We start from the raw sequence: 21,037 nt of genomic DNA on the forward strand, positions 1-21,037 counted from the left end.
GAAAACATTCGTAGCCAGGGTCCCTGGTGTTTACTTGCCCAGCCCTTTTGCCCCTCTGCAGGGATGATCCTGGGCACAGACGCGTCTTCAGAAATTATTGCCACATCCTCTCCGCCCTGGTGCACCCTGTCCTGTGTGCTTGCCAGCTCTACAGAGGACAGGGGACCCACTGCCTCTTTGTCCCCGCCTGTTCTTCCTCCTCACTTCTCCTTCTTTACCAGATCTGTCATTCTTACTTTTCTGTCAATGGAGGAAAGGCATGTGAATGAAATTTCAATGATTTTGGAAAGGACGAGAAAAATTATAACTATTTATTGGTGATGAAAAAATATAATTCACTTTATCTGGAATTCATCGAGGAAGCGTGGCCTAGAGGAAAAAGCCCTGCCCTGGGGGTGTCAGGAAAACTGGGCTCTTTCCAGAACTGCCAGGGACTGGGACCCAGGATCAGCTCTTCCCCACTGTCCCCCTCAGAGACCTCATCTGTGAAATAGATGAGCTCTGAGGACTTGGTGAGTTTACATTTCACGTTTCTGCCTGTAGATCAGGGACAGTGCTGTTTTACAAGCATGCTAAAAAGTTGTGCGCAAAGCTTTAAAGAAATCCCTTGGATGTTTACGAAAACAGACTATCCTAGAGAGCTTTTGTTTTCTAGGTGAGGCATTTACCAACCTGATACGGTATTGCATCTGGAAGCCTAGCTGCTTCCATGTCTCCCTGAAGGCTTTTCCCCCAACCTGAGTGTACTCAGTCATGTGGCCTCTCTTCTGCCACCTGAGCCAAATACCATGTGCTGTTTTCTTAATGTAGAACAATAACTCAAATAGTTACAGCCTCAGCATGGACTGCGTTACCTTCTGGGGTGCAGATGTGGGGCATATCCAGATATTTGTAGAACAAGAAACCAGACGTGACTGGGTGGTCCATTAGCTGAACCTCAATCTCCACAGGGAGGGATGGTGTGGTGCCTATTGCTTGATTTTCCTCTTGGCCCAGCCCTTTGGCTCCCATGCCTGAGGCTTCTGAAAGGTAAGAGTAAACCCTGGAAGAGTTGACCTCTGTAAGACACTGGGTCACAAGCACTATCTTCGCTGTCACAGAGTGTGGCATACACAAGAAGCATTTCCCCTGCATCCGAGACCCCTGCAGAGTTTTGGCACCATGACAAAGTATCTACGGCAAGTGTGAGCTCGTGGGCCTATGAGGATCAGCTCCTGGGATGATGATAGTCAGGAAGATGCAGGCCTTATATGAACTGGTGGGGACAGCGAGCCAGTGGGATTTGACTGTTGTTCATCTGACTCCATTTCGTAGGCACAGACTGGGAAGCCGCGAGTAAACGGTTTGCACTAGTCTGTCTTATGAAGGCTTCTTTACAGATGCTCTCTTAGCGTTTCAGTGTTTTGTTACCGGGGGACATCCTTTAGTTTGCGACAGGTTTCGCTAGGGACAAAGCTTGTTAATAAATCAGAAGGACACTTGTGGCTGTTTGAGAAAACATACCCAAATGCCCGGTGGAGTAAAAAGAAGGCCTCTTGACATACCTTTTTAATAGGTCTCCTATTTGGGGTCCGTTAGAAATGATAATCTTACCTCACAGTGTTTCTGGGGTGTTTGCCAGACTCATATACACAAGGCTGCCTTGGACCATATTGTGGAAATAATCAACTGGAAATGACTTTCACATTATTTTGCTGACCTACTTTTCACAGCACTTATTCTCTGTTTTTCTTAGAGCCAAAGGAACATTTCCCATGATGTGAGCTGAGATTATTTTACTCTGATGGTGGTTAGATTTCAGCAGTGGTAGCTAGTAAAAATGGAATGAGACACTTGGAAATTCTTGGGTAATGTGTTGGACGATTTTTATACGTAAGTAAAGGCAGCTTTGGAGAATTGTGCGATGTTTGTTGGGGATTGTTTTATTTTCTCCCCAAAGTGAAGCAGACCAAAAACCAAGAAATAGCAATCGTTAGGGTATCTTCCAATGGGTATCTGAAAGGACCAACCTCTGAATGAACCACGGAGTATCAGGAACCAGAGGGTAGACAGAAGTGTGCAGCCTGGAGGAGGCTGGCTGCACTTACTTGAATGAAGAAATGATTTGCTCAAGAACAGACATGTTCAGGAGAATCTGTGTAAGGACACTGCGGTGAAAGACACCTTTCATTAGTCCTTGGAGGCTGCTGGGGGAAAAGATACAGGAGACAAACCATGCTCTCACTCTTTTGCTGCCAGTTCTTTTTCAAGGGCTGGGAAATGGTTTTTCTTTATTAGCTGCAGCTAATGGTGTCTCTAAAAGACTCAGAAGCACTTTAAATATCCATGTAATTTGTGCCAAGTAACACTTTTAAGTAACTTTTATTGATGCATAATAGTCATATAGAAAACTATGCAAATCTTAAGCCACAGCCTGATAGATTTTCTTAAACTGAACATATGCCAGTGTTACTAGCATCCAGATCCAGAAACAGAGCACTGCCAGCATGCCAGAAGCCAAGTGCCTTTCCAGTTACTGCCACCAGCACCCTCCACCCCTAAGGGTAGCAACTCCCTTGGCTTCTAACATCATGGATGAATTTTACGTGTTTTTGAGCTCTGTGTAACCCGGGTCATAGAGAATGTGCTCTTGTGTCAGGCTTCTTTCGTGCATCGTTCTGGTTGTGAAATTCATCCGTGTCGCTGCATGTGGTTGTGATTTGTTCATTCTCGTTGCTGTATTGTGTGACCGCCGCAATTTATCTGCTCTTCTCCCGGTGGAACATTTAGTTTATTTTCAGTATCTGGCTGTTATGAGTATTGTTGCTTTGGATATTCTTATACATGTCCTCTTGTATGAGAGAACCTGCTGCGTTACAGGGTAGGTTTATGCTCAGACTTAGTGAGCTAGCCGGTTTGTGCTTCCACCAGGAGTGCTTGAAAGTTCCCGGGGCCCCGTATCTTGGCCAACACTTGTGTTTGTTCTCATCTGGGCCACTCTGCTGTGTATGGAGTAGTAGTTGGTTTCCCTGATGTCTAGTGGAGTTAAACTCCTTTTTATTTCTTTATTGACCATTGACTTTTACTCTTCTGTGAATTGCTGTTAAGTCATTGTCTACTTTTTTTTTTTTTTTAAGATTCTCTGCCTTTTTGGTATTGATTTGTGGGCATTCTTTATATATTCTGCATGAAAGTCCCTGGTTGGATATATTTACTGCGAATGCTTTCTCCTACCCTGAGCTACCTTTCTGCTCTCTGATGTGGCTTTTTGATGAATAGCAGTTCTTAATTTTAATCTAGTCTAATGTTTATCAAGTTTTTTACAGTTAGTGCTTTTTGTTTAAAAAACCTGCTTACTACAAAGTCATGAAGAAGTTCTGTGTTGTTCTTCCACAAGTTATTTTTTTTTTTTAACTTACGAGATTCAGACCTGTAATCCACCTGAACTGGCTTTTATACGTGGATGAGGTAGAAACCAGATTGATTGTTTCTGCCGATGTGGATATGCTATTGACTTAAAGTCATTATCAAGTCCCCACTGTACTGCAGTGCCACCTTTGCCATATTTCAGTTTATATCGTTTATATCCATTGGATTCTGTTAATGGAACCTTTTTTTAAAAGCTCAAAAGTTCTTGTAGTTTGTGTCTAATAACTTTCCATGGTAAAAATTAAAATATTTTTAAATCTAAAATGATCATTTTAATCTCAACACTAACACTGTTACAATTTTCATTTTTAGTTAAATTTCTTTTAATTTTATTTATAAATCCTGTGTACATAAAATTTTATATTCTGCTTTATCTGTTTAAACAGTCTTGAAAATTCAGCTTATTAGAGGCTGTATGGTATTTTATTGACAGGTATAGCATATTTAATTAGCCAGTCCTGTATTGCTAGGCATTTAGAGTATTCTTAGATAGTGATGAAAACTGCTACCTTGTAGAAATGTATTGATCTGTCATTTTACAAGCGGGTAGCAAATGAGAATGGATGTATCAGTTTGGGGCCCATCTTTAATTATTTTCACCTGTCTTTTAACTGAGTCTGCATTAATCCAGCCCTCTAGTATAAATTACTTTGTCTTTGATAAAGGAGTTTAATTGCTTTACAATACCAATACCAACCAACTGTGCTTTCATAATATTATAAAATTAAAACCCATTACTACCATAATGTAAAACCTCAGTAATATTTAAGGTGATATTAATATTTAAAAAATTCAACCTGTAGTTCTTATTCTTACTTCATTGATTTATGAAGTGATCCGTCCACAATAACAGAACCACTTGGAAAGGTGCTTCACACAGGGAGGTAATGCACGCACTGGAAAAACTGTTGGCTGGAATTAAAGTAACCTGTATGTGCTTAACATTTCACTAACATTCTAATATTGTTACTTTCCCCCTTAGGAATTGTATTTCTTCAGTAGGTTCTAGTACTCGGTATTAGAACCATGTGACATGCCACGCATGGCAACTGTGCCACATCAAGATGCAGACATATGGCAACAGTCACAGAAATCTCAGGCTCCCAGGCTCAGGGATTGAAATAAATTATCAATAGTAATGTGACTGAGTTTTTCAAATGCTTTAGGAGCACTTATAATACTAAAATGCAAGAAAATTGTGGGATCTTGGTCTTCTTCATCTCTGCTTCCTCCGTGGTGCTTGGCACAGATCTGTAAACACAAGTGTCGGTAGACATTTGCTGACATAAATCTAAAAAGCACAGGGATTATGCACACACATCTGTGTGAAGCCCTGCTCTCAAATAAATCACAATATACTAGACTATCAGTTTCCTTGGGACCCTCTAAATTCCGTAATTCCTGAATTGACTTTGACGAGAATATTTACCATTGGAAAGGCGATGGTTACCAAGGATAAAGGACACGGGGTGGCATCAGGTGACGCAGGCTCACATCTGACGCCAGAGTGGCCTGTGAGTGGGTCTGGAGATCAGGGTCTTTCTGTGGAGCTAAGATTGATCTAGTCCTTTAGTCTAAGGCTACCCGACTCCTCACTCTCAGGACCTCAGTTAACCTCAAGAAACATTCCAGCTCCCTATCAGATAGGAATCCAAGACTCCCTCTGTGGGCAGGAGGCACCAGGGAAATCCAAGTCTGGCAGTCCAGAGGTGAGAGCACAGTTTCAGTTTCTACGATCTAAATTGATTGATGCAAATGTAATGTATTTACAGCATAATCCCAGGGTTTATTGCCATGTGATAATTCAAACAATGCAAGCGTTCAAGGCAGGAGCAACAAAAAGGCTGGGTTGTGAAAAAGGCTGGGTTTTAACCTTCTAGTTAAAAAAAATTTTTTTAACAATAAAATAAAGTACCTTGCAGTATATAAATGTTCCAGTTTGACTATACTAGACGGCATAATCAAGTCAGATACTTGTAGTCACCACAGAAGTGACAGCTGCAGATGCAGTTTGATGCAGATGCATGGTACTGAGGACTCGGGTGCCATAGAACAAAGTTCCTGACAATTCAACATATATTAAACTATGCAAAAAACACTTTGTTATTAAAACAGAGTTCTTATAAACTCAGATCGTTATAAACAGATTTGTCCAGCAGAATACTCAAAAACTGTGCAGCTTAGGAAAAGTCTTTGTGTGGGAAATTTTCCACACATTCCAAGGCACTTATCCTTGGCCCTGCCCAACAATGCCCGTAGCCAGCCCCAAACAGAATGTCCCTACTAGTTACCAAATCGCCTAGATGTGTACCACTGTAGTTGTACTGCTGTTGGTGGTAGATTACTGGTACACTGTTGAGCCTACTACCCACAATGTTTTGGGATATGCAACTAGAAATTAAACTGGTAAGTTGCACAGTCTGAGCATATTTGGCTGAGATCACAAAATTGTTCTTCCACATAGTTGTGACAAATTTTGTTCCCATCTCCAGTTCACAAGACCTGCGTTTTCTGCACGTACTTGCCCACACATATTTTCTTCAGACTTACACCAGTTGTATTAATGTGAACCAGATACATCATTGTCTTAATTTTACATTTACCTTGTTATTAATGAGATCAAGATTATTTTTTGCATGTTTTTGAATGCTTAGAGCTTACTTCTCTTCTAGTGTCTTTTCTTGAAACTATTCATATCTTTGTCCTATTGGTTGCCCTGTCTTTCTCATTGATTTGTACTAGTTCTTCATATATTATGCTTACTAATCCTTTGTCTCATTTAAACATTGAGAACGTCTATTTTATAACTTTTTACTTTATGGTATTTTTGTTTTATAGTTTTTATAAAATAGTAAGACTTACCAGTCTTTACTCTTACGGTACCATCTTATGATTTGTACTTTCAGTTCCATGTGAAATTTATTTTTCTAGGTGGTGTATGATAGAGATGGCAATTACATGACTTTTTTCCATTTCATTAGCTAATTGTTTCACTGCTGTTTACTCCCTCTTTTCTACCACTGTTTCCTCTTTGTCATTGTCACCTTCCCACATGTGTGTTTCTGGGCTCTTCATTCATTCTCATTGGTCTGTTTGATAACACTATGTACACTATGTATACAGTCGTTTTTCTTAAGTTGTGTTGCTTTCTCAAGAAAGGAGTTGTGACCAACCCTTGCTGATTTTCTTTAAGCTGATCTGCAGTTAACAGAAATAGCTCAGTTTGAAGTGCCCTCTCTAATTTCACTATTCATTTGGTTTTTCTTTCTTTGATCCATTCAACTAGGATCTTTTGTGTACTTGTGATGAAGTTGCCATTTCATCCAGAAGTGACTCTGCTTCCTGTTTTTAATTGGAAATATTTCAAATTTAAAGGTAGAAGAAATCCGGTTACAGTTTCCTGGTTATGTAAAGCCATATATCTTTTCATTTATTTAATCTTAAAACAAATTTCCAGCACTGTTTTAAACTATACTAAGCATTTTATTCTCCTACGTGCTAAACATTGTACATTTCCTCCATTTTATTGAAATCACTTGAATTAGAATTACATCTTTGAAAGAGCATCACTTAAAACCATATGTTATTTTACAAAATGTAAATTTAGGTCAGTGGGACAGGATACAAATCTTATAAATGGATCTGATTATGAATTTGTGCCTCATACAGAAGGTTACAAAACCTTCTTTGCAGTTAACTAGTTAATAATACATATGAAAAATTAAATATGCAATTCCTGCCATGTACCAGAAAATTCTAATTGATTAGCAGAACTTAATGTTTTTGTTACTACTGTAACCATTATAATCAGCATTGCCACCACCTGCATTTAGTGAGTTCTTGCTCTGTGCCAGGGACTCTCTTTATTTGATTATCTTACTTAAGTCTCACCGTAACCCTTTGAAAGTACCACATGTTACATATATGCAAACTAAAACTAGGGAGAGATTAGGTGGCTGGCATAAGGATAGAGCTTTAATTAAATTCAAGTCCCTCTGATTTCAAGTCATACATAACAAGAATGCATGTTGACTGAAGAAAAAAATTGATGACAGTTGCAAGATCTCAGCGAAATGGAAATGAATGGGATGAAAATGGCTTTTCAGTCCTGCTTTTTGCTCCGCACTGCAGCTGTAGGTAATGACTCCGGTTTCTCACTTGGGCCTCCAGTGGTGCCATTTCCCCCCACCTCAGCACTCTCCTCCCATAGCATCTGCCTGGATGTCTCAGATGCTCCTGTATGTCCGCTTCTCTAGGATGTCTGTAACCTCTCAGTTTCTCTCTCCATATAAACAGACCTTGTACTTTTCCCAGTATGACATTTATCACGTTATATTGTAATTTCCTGTTTATCTGCCTTGGTCCCCCTCCAGATTTTAAGCTCTGAGGACAGGTTTACTTGTTCATTAAAGAAACTTTATGAAGTGCCTAGTTGTGCCCCTGTCCTTAAAAGTGAATCATTGAGAAACTAGCCAAACGTTGAATAAATATCTGTTCTTTGAAAGCACGGTTTTCTAAGCTCTGAAGTTTAGACACCAAATAGAAAAAAACTCAAAAAGCTACTAAAGAGAAAAAATAGAAGCAAAATGAAAAGGGAAACTATAGGTCTGGAGAAAAAATATGATGAGTTAAAATGTTTATTACATAAAGAACTAATACAAACGATAGGAAAAAATTATGAACCTAAAAGTAGAGGAGTGCTTTGACTAAGTAAGCATCTGCCTAGTTTTCCAAATCAGAAATCTGAATTTTATCCTTGTTTCTTCCTTTTCCCTTCTTCCCAGCTGCTCAGTAACCACCGAGACTTGATAGCTTACCTCCTTTCTCTGTATTCCATCTACATCTCTCCATATCCGTGGCTTTTAGTCTAAACTTGGCATGATATTCTCATCTCTTGATAATCTGTCTCTGTTTCCTTCAGCCTGCTGTTTCACCAGCCCCTTGGTGTGCTCTGTGCACTAGGTAGTAACAGCCAGCTCTGTCGAGTCATTCTGTTTTGCAGGAATGGTGGTCTGGCATAAATGGAAGCGGTCTTGGGGCATAAATTGAGACGCTGCAGTGACACCTAATTATAGCTCTCTTACTTGATTCAGGACACTGATGGCCAGGTTTCCACCTATTCTCAAATGTAGACAAAGATAGCAAGCCTAGGCATTTCTTTTATAAAAAAATGTATATTTTTCATTCTTAAGGTGTTGCTTTTTCCATTTACTGTAGTCTCTCTTCTGAGAAAAGGGCCCCAGATCTTGATGTAACTTGCTGAAGAACTATTATTAGCTGATTATGAACTCCACCTTTCCGAGAGGAAAAAAAAAAATCTCACATGGTGATGTCATTGTTGCCAGATTTTTCCCTAGGGCCTGCTATAACACCAAGAAGTTAAAAGGGCAGCTGATTTAAGGGGCTTGTTTGGCACAATGGACAGACTTGACCAATCCTCTGAAAACCTTAGCAATACTGATCTGCACTGGGGATGCTGGGCAAGCAGGCTTGGAAAAGGCACACTTTATATTTACTGTACCTGCCTGCCTACCTACCTCCATGACAAGAGTTATAAAGTGCATGGATCCCCTGATATCCTTTGTAATTGACTCAGAGAGAGCAGGATTTGAGATTCCACGAAGGATACAGAATAAGGGCATAAAATTAGAGGCAAAGGATATAGGCTTCTTTGAGATTCAAAGATAGAAGGACCTAGAGCAGAAGGTAGTCTTCCAAAACCAAGGGTTTTCTAGGTTCTCATCAACCAGCCTGAGAACCTGTAATTTAAAAAAAAAAATTTTTTTTTTAATACTCATCTGAATCCTCATGTCTCTCTCAAAGTGGTGTTTATTGCTCTCATAGGCCCAGGACTCTGTAGACATCCATGATCTATAACTTGTATTTACTGTGAAGTTTTAAAGGACTCCATTAACTCAGGCTTATTAAACAGTTTAGGAGGAACAGGTTGATGGTTGTGGGTGTAGTAATGTTAAAGTTGGCTTGAAATAAAACTGTGAAGATTAGGAGATCATATTCCAGCTAGAGCATTAACATGCTTTCCCACAGAGTTTTTTTTAAATTCCAATAATATTTTTATACCAGCAATGAAAGAGCACTTTACAAATCCAGACTTTCCTGAAGATAGTAATATGTTCTCTGTCCAGACAACTAACAGGCTCTTCCCTAGGAAACAGGGTTAGGATTCAGTAATGATTTCATCACCATCCTGCTGCCAGTGTGACCTCGTCCTAGATTGGTTCAACCTGTGCAGCGGGGGCTTGTTAAAGACAAAAGTTGTCAACAAAGGCCAATCCATCTCTCAGGCCCCACACAATATTTTCGGTCTCATGAAAGGTGTGCGCCTTAATGTTGCTTGATTCTGGAATACTTTTTTTTTTTAATTTTGTACAATTTTGAAAGGTTACTTTCCATTTACAGTTACTGCAAAATATTGGCTACATTCCTTGAGTTGTATAGTACATCCTTGAGCTTGTCTTACACCCAGTAGTTTTGTGCCTCTTACCCGACCCACCCCTATATTGCCCCCCATCCCCCACTGGTAACTACTAGTTTCTTCTCTGTATCTGTGAGTCTGCTTCTTTTTTGTTATATTCACTATTTTTGTTGTATTTTTTAGATTCCACATATAAGCAAAATCATACAGTATTTGTCTTTCTTTCTTTGACTTATTTCACTTAGCATAACCTCCATATCCATCCATGTTGCTGCAAATGGCAAAATTTCATTCTTTTTTATGACTGAGTAGTATGCCATTGTATGTGTAACACTGCAGCTTCTTTATCCATTCATCTGTTCATGGACATTTAGGTGTTTGCATATCTTGGCTTTTGTAAATAATGCTGCTATGAACATTGAGGTATGTTTTTCAAATTAGTGTTTTTGTTTTTTCGGGTATTTACCCAGGAGTGGAATTGCTGGATTATATTGTATGTGAATGATATGACCGATAAGGGATTAATACTCAGCATATATAAACAGCTCATACAATTCAACATCAAAAAAAACAAACCCGATTTAAAAAAAAATGGGTGGAGGAACTGAATAGGTATTTTCCCAAAGAAGAAATGCAAATGGCCAGCAGGCACCTGGAAAGATGCTCAACACTGCTAATCATCAGGGAAATGCAAATTAAAACCACAGCGATAGATACATCACCTCACCCCTGTCAGAATGGCTGTCTTAAAAAAGAACACAAACAACAAATGTTGACAAGGATGTAGAGAAAAGGGAACCCTCTGTTGGTGGGAATGTAAATTGATGCGGCCATTATGGAAAACAGTATGGAGATTTCTCAAAAACACTAAAAATGGAAACATTAGAGAAAGCCTAGAAAAAAATTTGGTGTGACATTGTTTGCAAAATGCTGATTTTTGATTAAGAAGAATTTGAAGGGTTTGGTATACAGCCTGGTAAGGGCCTGTGTACCCTGTGGACTCAGCATTTACTCAGGTGTCACCGCAGTCTGTGAGCTAGAGCTCACTCCTCAGAATATCTAATATTCCTTGTTATATGGAGAACAATCAGGACCAGACAGGACCTGGAGCATTCATTTTCAGTTAGACAGAAGTTACTGATATTTGTATAAAAACAAGCTAGAATTCTTGGCATTTAGTAAATTCCTTTTGGTCCATATTCCTCAACCTGCCTTTTATTAAAATCATATGCCATGTGTGTGTGTGTGTATATATATATATATATATATGTGGGGGGGTGGGGAGAGAGAAACATTTACATCCTCTCGAATTCTTGAAACAAATTCATGCCGTGCTAATTTTGGATTTTTTTTTCCTGACCTATCACTTCCCCTATCCCAGAAATTCTAAAATGATACCCTGAAGGGAACATGTCCTTCAGCCCCAGTTCCAGCTGAAAAATGCTTTAGTAGGTATATGTTATATGAAGGAATTATTCCTCCTTAATTGTTATAATTCTGATTTAAGCAACTGATGTGAAAATCACATGATTTAAATAGAAAAAAGTGACACAAAATTGTATGGATGTCAGTGTAAGTTATGTGTGCCAATAGAGGAGGGAATAAAATAAATTTATCAAAAGAAAGTGACAATTTTAGAATGATGTGATTATGGATATACTGTGTTTTTGTTTTTGTTTTTGTTTTTGTTTTTGTTTTTTCAAAATTATACCTGATAGCATTATTTTTAAAACAGGTTGTTTTAAAGTGTGTGTTATATAAATATCATTGTACATTTAATAATTGTCTGATAGTACATGAAGAAATTCTCAAAGTAATTTTTAAAGCATTTTATTGTGATTCAGTCATAAAACTTTAGTGGTTCCTTTCCTATATTTTAAAATTATATTAAAAAATAAGTTCAAACAGTGGCATATAGTATAGATAGTGAGGTTTGTTTTGTTTTGGTTTGGTTTTTTACTCTATTTGGGACACAGCTTTTTCCATAGCATCTTACTTTTGACTAGGAATACTGTGGTATTGACTTTTTTCTTTTCTGTTTTTAGGGGAATTATTATAATCATGTTCACAAATCTGGGCATATCTAAATAGCAAGAATAGATTTGGTGATTTGAACAGCAAAATGTAAACCAGAAGTTTAAAGAGACAGTGTTCAAAATATACTGACCATCTGTCTGCAGCCTACATCCCTGGTGATACAGAGGAGAGACCAGCATTTATCTTTTCACTGAGACCATGTGCAGTGTGTGCAGGAAGGAAATGCATGCTAGTCAGAGGTCAGAAGCAGGATGGATAGGATTTGAAAGGGAATGTTTACTGTGGGGTTTTCCTAAACCCCTGGCCTCATGGGAAATGTTATTTCTGTGGACTTGGTGGAAGCTTGGGCAGACCCAGATCTGTTACATCACCGTACGTGGGGGTGTTAACAAGATGCTGTAGCCAGGTATAGATCTCTCTGTGTGCTGGATGAGAAGGACAGCGCTAAGAAATTTAGACCGTGACCAGATAAATACACCGCAGGCACTGGGACTGAATTTAGCATCTTGGAAACTTTAGTCTGAGGAGGATCCCCTGCACACATAAGGTCTAGAAATCATGTCATGCGCTAAGCCGTTAAAAAAGCTAATGATGTTTAGAGTGAGGCAGAAAGGGATTAAAAAGATCTGACGGATGCCTTTGAAATCCAGAGAGGAGTTGGTGAAAGTAGAAGCAGCACGTTCTCTGTGGCCCTTTGGGGAACTGCATTAAGACCATGTACAGATGGGGGAGGCACGTTTTAGCATAATGTAAGGAAGATGCTCTTACAGTGGGTTCTATCCTTAACGTAGTGGGATGGTGAATTCTGGATGCATTCAGGTGGGGAGGTTAGAGGGGGCTTCCACACTGTGTGGTCAGACTAAAAGAAACGTCTAAACCATCTTCCAAGCTTGTGTGTCAGATGCCTCTGCTTCAGATCCCTCCACCGGGCTGAATCCCCTTGCCCTGTGCCTTTACGTCCATTTCTCAGCTGAAGGCAGCAGACTTGTTTCCTTTGTTTCCTTCTCATAGTTGTTTGTAGCTCAAGATGCGAAAGTAGAATGCTGATTAAATATCCGGGCCCCTCTCTCCTGTGTCACCTCCTAAAACAGATAGTCTCCCCTTCCATGCCCTCCTCAATGTGTACCTTAACCCAGAAGCACAAAAGTGGCCCTTGGGTGTGTTTCTTAATTTCTTCTAAAATGTTGTCTGCTCTTACTCTGGGTGCGAGGTTCAGTATAACCCCTTCTTACTTTTTGAGGCATTCTCTCTGCTCCTTTCTGCTCAAAGATGAGTATGTGCCCTTAATAGTCTCATGCAACTGTCAGCCAGGAACCTGAAGTGGAGAGGGGGGTGAGGGGGGCAGGGGAGGGAGGTGGGGGGTAACTGATGCTCTTTTCTAAACCTGGGGTCGTGGGGGTGGGCCTCAGGGGGCAGTACTCCATAGCAGCGTCAAATCCTAAGTCTCTAAATTCCATTTACCCATAGGCAAATAGATTGGCCGAAAGAGATGATTTCAGTAGAGATCCATCTTCATCAAATTAATATCTTTTACAAACTAAGGGTTACTATTAGAAAAAATTGGCATTTTCAGATATATATATATAAATATAAATATATATGGACGTGATCGTTTCTGTGGTCAAAGTAGGTATGTTTTAGCCCAGTTTGTTACAACAGGATTTGTATATGTGAAAAACAAAAATGTTTAGCAGAATTTTTTTAGTGTTTAACAGCGATTAAATAGCAGCCAGTGGGGAGAGAGCCACAGTGCAAATCTGCCTCGTTCCCTGCAACATTTTTAAGTGTTTTTCCTCTGTGACATATATGCTGGGTTGATGTTGTTATTTTTCTAACGTAAATTCAGAGTCTGTCATCTTTTATTGACTCCATGGATCTTTTCCTCCCTACAGGAATAGGAGGCCTTCAAGACTTTGTGCTGAAATCAGCGACACTGTGTAGCGTGCCATCCTGCCCACCTTTTATACCACTCAACTTTGAAGCCACCCCTATTGTGAGGGTTGCTGTTGAACCCAAACACCCAAGTAAGATGACCTCGTTTTTAAAAGCACGTGACGTTCGTTACATTTTGTCAGTGTGTGCATCTCATGCTTGAGTCCTCGTGACTTGTGTGAGCAGCATTCGTGGGGGTATGTAGCAGGAGTAACCTGCCCAGCCGTGAGGCCGTGCAGGCCACCAGCACTTCAGGGGGGCACCTCACCTCCGTCTTAGGGACCTGGCATCTTTAGGCACCTCTGTCCGCCAGGGAAACTGTGTTCTCTGCATCCCCCAGAACCCTGGCACAGGGTAGTTAGTATCTCAGGAAAGCTCACGTTTTATGTGGCTGGTTCTCAGAATCTAATCCCAAGCTCTTTAGTTGAAAATTCCTGTGTGCCTCTTCGCTCTACGTTTGCTAGATCTTCTGGACACTGAGCATTCCTCTCGTTGAAGTACTTCCTGCCTCTTTCTGCCTGGCTGTGTGACTCTCACATATGCTAGGCCCTGTGATAACTCACACTTAGTCCTTGGTTTATACTGTTTACCTGGCCAGTCCCCACTGACTCTTGTGATTTACTTCCCCTGACTGTGGCTAACCCCTCCTTCCCCATGCTTGGTGGTGGTCAGTGAGACTCTCCAGACTGCTTTAAGGGAACCAGAGAACAGTGTGCAAAATGGCAGTTTCCTGTTGGGGTTTCTAATGGCCTTACTGCCCCTGCGTCTGTACACCCCTCCTCTCCCCAGAGCTGGGGCCTTCCGAAAGCTTGTCTGTGCCTCAGTTTCTGACATATCCTTAGCCACTGAGCATCCCTAGGACGCTGGAGCAGATGCTTGGAGAACTGCATCTCCGGGCTGCCATTGTGGACTGACAGCACCTTGGCAGCCGCATGGGTCCTGTGTGGTGCCTGCTTCCTCTTTGTGGGCTTGTCCAGATCCTGGCCCCTCATGATTTGCTCTTTTATTCTGCTTGCTAACTGTCTCTAACTCCAAGAAGCTCATGTAATACAAGAAAGCTGAGTTTTATTTACATTGGGACATTTGAGTCTAGCAATCATGATTTATTCTTAGGCATTGCTAGTATGTACTTTTATCTTATTTCTTATTTAATTCTTACCTATTCCATTTGGATCATGAATTTTAAAATATGGATTAAAGAAATAATTGATAATTTAAGATACAGTGTTTTAATAGATACTTATCAGTTTTTGAACTCTGATAGTTGTGTGCTGCTCTGTGCTGTTATCCAAGCAGAGTGAAGCCCAGTCCTGCAGGGCACAGGACCAGCTCCTGGGCCGCTTTGGCGACACGAGATGAGGGGTCCTAGTACCTAGTTTACTTCCTGTCTCATAGCAGACTCTCAGTAAGAGTAATTTCCTTTTCACAAACAAGGTAATCTAATAAATAGAATTACTTAGGATTGTCCATCTGGATGCCAGAGTTTATTTCCTCATATATGTTTCATTAGATTTTTCTGAACTCTGTAAAAAAAAAAAAAAAACTAAAATGATTAGAAGGGGGCACCCAGTTCTTCATAATTTTAAAAGGAATGTTGCTACTTTTCCCCATCAGATGTATTGTTTTTGCTGGCTTCACCATGCATGTTCTTAATTGTGTTACTAAAGTAGCCCATTCCGTGTTTCCATGTTTGAATTTTATACTCATTGTTCTACCTTCTTGGTGTTACCATGGTGTCAGCATCTTATTTTACTTTTAGAATGTCTGGGAATACTTCTCTTAATGCTGCCCTCATTCCTCTGAGCTCTCAGAGGATATTCATCGTCTCTTTACCCTTTGTCCTGGTTTCTTTTGCCCATCCTTCCCTTGGGGCTACAGTAGCCCCTCTCTCTGTGGATCACATGTCTGATGACTATTGGGATGTCCAACCCTCCTGTACCTCAGCTTCCCAGCAGTACGACTCCGAGAAGCACTGGGCAGATGCGTTGTTCATTTTTAAATAGAACATGGATCCCCAGTCCCTCTTTTTTGTTTCATCCTGACAAACTGGGCTGACTAATCTAGAAGACAACCTTTTACTCTTCTTCGGGTGTGAAGTAGTTCTAAACATTTGTTCTTCCACTTTCCTTTCTCTGGTTTCCCAAGCTGAGGTCCACATGTCACAGTGGCCACCCCTCAGCTCCGTGCCCACCTGGTCTACGCAAAATCCAACACCCAAACAGAGAACTGCAGATGCCCAAAGCCATTATTATTTTCAGCATCACATTGATCCTTAGGATTTGACATTGATTGCCTCATTTAATCCTCTCAGCAGTCCTGTGCTGCTTTTTATCCTCATCTTCACATAAGGTAAACAGAAGCTTAGATAAGTTAGTTAACTTGCCCAAGGCCTTAACATTAGCGGTTAGTAAGTGGTTGCGTCAGGATTCAAACTCCTGCTTTGGGGACTGTTCTGAATCTTTATTTTTGGAAATCCCAAGAAATTCTATTTTCCTGAGAGTAGAGTTAACTGGTTTCCAGAATTTTTTAATCTTTTATCCATATCAGTGAAAAGAAGAAAAGCCCTCTATACATATGTTTATATAGATATATGAGCTTTCATGCTGATGTTTCATGTACATAATGAAATACAAATTATTTTAAAAATTGAGATGAAATAACTGTCTTTAAAATATTCTTATTTGTATTTGATGGAGATACACACAGTGTATAAATAGGTGTGTATGTATATTATTTATTTATGATTGTGGTTTATAACTGTTATTAATTGTCTAATACTGCCTAACTTATTACTCCAAAATGTAGTGGCTTGAAAGAATAATAATCATTTACTTTTCACAGTTCCTTTGGTGAGGAATTTTGCAAGGGTTCAGTTTGGGGATGTCTCATGCAATTGTAGTCATGTATCACCTTGGGCCACAGCCATCTGCAGGTTTAACTGGACTTCCAAGGTGGTTCACTCACGTACACTCACAAGTTGGTGCTGGCTGGGGGCCTCAATTCCTCTCCTCAGGGACCTCTCCTCGTGGCTGCTCGATTATCCTGGAGCCAGCATGGTGACCACCTCTAGCCAGCAGGCCTGGACCCTGGAGCAGAAGCTGCAGTGCCTCTTGTGGTCCAGCCTTGGGAATCACACATCACTTCTGCAATATTCTGTTGGCCAGACAGGCCAGCCCTGACTCACTGAGGGAGGGGCCTGCACAGGAGTGCGACTAGCAGGAGGTGAAGATGATTGGGGCCCTCTTGGAGGGTGTGTGCCGCAAATAATGCTTCGTTATTTTTGAAAATCTTACCTTAACACTTTGTAACCTAGCTGTGCAAAGGTCTGCTTCTAGGTTACACTTACTGCATCACTTGATTTTAATGGCTGTTGTTACTGAAAAAGGCGCCTCACAAAGTTACAAAGTCCAAATGGGAGAAATGCATCGTTGGCCGCCTTTACTAAGTCATAATGTCCATTTTAAAGTCCCGTTTACTAGTTATACAAAGGTTTTGATGAAATGCAGGTAGTGATTACTTTTTCTGATCTCAGTCAGTTTTTCTTATATTAGAAGATGTCAAGTTTCATATCTTTAACAAACTATTTATTTGGAAGATTTTTAAACAATTAGCTTCCAGTTTTTAAGAGGTTTTGTAGATGACATTTTCATGTTGTTTCTGGCAACAAAATGACTCTAATGTAAACATTTTCAAATGTCTGATTTCAGAATGTTGTCTCCATATTCCAAATATCTTTTTTAAAAGTTTTCTTCTTGGCTTATTGTTACACTGTCACCTTTGCCATGAAGAGACAAATTTAAATGTGTGGGGTTTTTTAAAAATTCATTAGGTTCTCATGCTAGTGACAGTCATTGTTTTTATTTTGTAAATTGACTGTTGGAGAGCTGACAAAAAGCTTTGTTATTTTTTTTAAATTTTTCCTGTAGGCTCTTATGATATGTATTATCAGTGGTCTTTTTGCAGGAGTCTTTTTAAGCCATGCTCCAAACTCTGTGAATATTCATTTACCGCTGGATAGTATCTGTAAATCCACTGAATTAGGCAAAGGAAAACGACAGTATGCCCGAAGTTCAGGTGCCCGTCTGTCCCACATACAGTGCATTCCCTCTCCTGTTGTTCCTCAGCCGTTCGTGCGTCCTGTAGGTGGCTCATGACCACGACCCAGGAGGGTGCTGGCACCCAGCATTGAGTATGGGCTCCATGGCTGTCTGCCTGCAGGCTCCAAAACCAGTGCGTCTGTGACCTTGAGCACAAGTACCTTAGCGTCTTTATTCCTGTTCCCTCATCTATCAAGTGAGAACAGTAGTCATCCCTGCCTTACCGCTAATGAGTTCACACATGTTAAGTGCTTGTCTGTAAAGTGTTAGTTATCATTTGGAAAGCATATTTAAAGAATAAACAGATAATGGAAAAACAAATAGATGTGGGATAGATATGGATAATCACCTTGAGTAGCATATATTGGAAACCACTGATTGCAGAAAGCTCCCGTGGTTTGTTCTGTTTGACATGTTGAAAACCAGACATTGAACAATTACTGAGTCCTTCCTTCAAATGTAGAAGTGAAACAAGACTGCATAAAAATGGCTTCAAAGCCAAGATCTCTGTTGAAGAAGCAGCAAAGGAATTCCTCTGAACTGCCTTGAGTGAATAGCGGCCGCTGCGTGTATGAAAGGGGTGAAAAAACAGCTGGACCCAAGATGTGGTTCCCTCAGCTCCCATCAGCTATGGGGAGTAAGCAGCTGGACACCAAAAGCACATGCCACATGGAGTGCGAAGGTGCCCCTTAGCTCACTGAGCATAGTGGCTGGCTGGTGCACTACAGCTGCAACCCAAAGGCCATCCTTATTCTAAAACCCACAATTCTGTCAAGCAGTTTCATAAACAGTTATTTTAAATATGAAGTTCTGGTACAGTTTCGTGAATTGAGTATCATATTGAATGCTGCTTTTGCTTATTTGTTGATTTTATAGTTTTATAGGTAGTGTTTGGGGAAGAGTTCTCTTACATTTCTAGATACATAATACGTACATTTGTAATAAGATTTAGGTGGTTTCACAAATATAATGATGGCAGTTTATATTAGCTGAGTATTTGAAGAACTTATACAACAGCTTTGGGAGTCTTGGTGAATTTGTAAGTGTCTCATGTTAGCTATCTGTACAAGTAAATTATTAGAAGGTAGTTTTCTTCACATTGCTTTATTATTTGAAAGAAAAATAAACCATTATTTTGAGAGTTTATTTCATTATTCTTGTCTCTTCAGTTTTCCCATGGGAATTGTCTTTATATTAGTCCTTATCTTGTATTTAATGAGTATTTCATTTTGTTAACTTAGGTGAAATGCCTCAGCTCGTCAAAGGAATGAAGCTGTTAAACCAAGCTGATCCCTGTGTCCAGATTTTAATTCAGGAAACGGGAGAGCATGTATTAGTCACAGCAGGAGAAGTCCATCTTCAGCGATGCCTGGATGACTTAAAAGAAAGGTTAGGTGATGACAGAGTTGGGAAAATGATAGCCCCAGAATCAGTGGGATGTTGTGTTTCCTAAACCTGTTCAACTTAGACTGCAGTATGTTTTTGGAGAAAAAATGAAGTGCCCCCAATTAAACATGAACTGTTATTGTGGTATTATATCATATATTTAATTTTTAATAACTGGAAAACAGCATTCACTGCTAGACTTGAATAATTCACGTTTAGCTTGAGTCGTAAAATATCTTCTCATATGTGTGCATTTTACTTTAAACATACACACACAGAATATCAGGGCAGCAAAGCAAAATTGTGTTTTGTAGATTTAGGCTGTGTTTTGGATGGGCTTCCTTACCTTATTGATGTGGCCTCTACAGTGTAAGCCTTTAGTAACTCTTTGTATTTCTCCATCTTGTAGATACGTAGGGACCCCAGATCTCTGTGTCTAAGTTACATTTTTCCTCTTTATTCCAGAAGTAATATGTGTTTATTGTAGCAATTAGGAAAATACAGACGATAAAAAGAATCATTCAGTTGCCATGAAGAGATAATTATGACCATTACATTTGGGTTCATAAACCCCTAGTCTGTTCTGTGCCTTTTCAAATATCTGTAGAGATCTATGCGTACAGCTCTGATTAGTTGGTTAAGATAAACTTCTGGCAGTGTAATTTCTGACTTAAAAGGTTGCATGTTGTATTACTGGCATACTTTTTAGGCCCATGATCCATATTATCCTTAAGAAAGGCTGTTCCAATTTACACTGTAACTAGCACAGTGTTTTTGAAAGTGTCTCTTCCCTTAAACTTTTGACAACCTTATGTATCATAATTTTTAAAAAATTTCATCACTCTGAGGGACAAATAAAAGGTGTTCATCATATATTTTCTGTGCTTACTAAGGATAGTGAAACATTTTTTCATGTGTTTATTGACCATTTGTTTTCTTTGGTGAATTGCCCTGTAATGACCTTTCTTCCTTTTATTTTTAAATTTTCTGGGACTATAATAATCAAGATAATTATAGATAAAATAACAATTATAAATAATCAACCTATTTATATACTAAGTATTATATGTTAGTCACTGTGTTAAACTTTGTCTCATTTAATCCTTAAAACAACATAGTATAATTGGTGGTGGTGGTTGTAGTGGTGGTGGTGGTGGTGGTTGTGGTAGTTGTAGAGGTGGTGGTGGTTGTGATGGTGGTGGTGGTTGTAGTGGTGGTGGTGGTGGTTCTGGTGATTGTAGTGGTGGTGGTGGTGGTGGTGGTTGTAGTGGTAGTAGTTGTAGAGGTGGTGGTGGTTGTGATGGTTGTAGAGGTGGTGGTGGTGGTTGTAGTGGTAGTAGTTGTAGAGGTGGTGGTGGTTGTGATGGTTGTAGAGGTGGTGGTGGTGGTTGTAGTGGTAGTAGTTGTAGAGGTGGTGGTGGTTGTGATGGTTGTAGAGGTGGTGGTGGTGGTTGTAGTGGTAGTAGTTGTAGAGGTGGTGGTGGTTGTGATGGTTGTAGAGGTGGTGGTGGTGGTTGTAGTGGTAGTAGTTGTAGAGGTGGTGGTGGTTGTGATGGTGGTGGTGGTTGTAGTGGTGGTGGTACTACTTACCACTTACCACTGCAGCTGCTAATAGGATAGAGTAAGAAATGCTGCGGCTGCAGCACCAGCCTTATGGATTTTGTAGTAACTTCTGCTGGATTGGGAATGTTCTCATTTCTGTTCTTCAGTTTAAAATGGCATTGTAGTAGCCTTTTCCTTT

General features: G+C 39.9%; 1 protein-coding gene across 1 annotated transcript in view; it reads left to right on the top strand.

Annotated features, from left to right (window-relative positions):
• Window positions 1-21,037, top strand: part of EFL1 (elongation factor like GTPase 1) — an 89,908-nt gene that overhangs the window by 51,049 nt on the left and 17,822 nt on the right. Inside the window, exons 16-17 of the mRNA XM_072950889.1 lie at window positions 13,774-13,905; window positions 19,152-19,299. Of these exons, the coding sequence (XP_072806990.1) occupies window positions 13,774-13,905; window positions 19,152-19,299 (280 nt within the window). The remainder of the gene's footprint in view (window positions 1-13,773; window positions 13,906-19,151; window positions 19,300-21,037) is intronic.

This window comes from Vicugna pacos, chromosome 27 (genome assembly GCF_048564905.1).
Source record: "Vicugna pacos chromosome 27, VicPac4, whole genome shotgun sequence".
Classification (NCBI taxonomy): Eukaryota; Metazoa; Chordata; class Mammalia; order Artiodactyla; family Camelidae; genus Vicugna; species Vicugna pacos.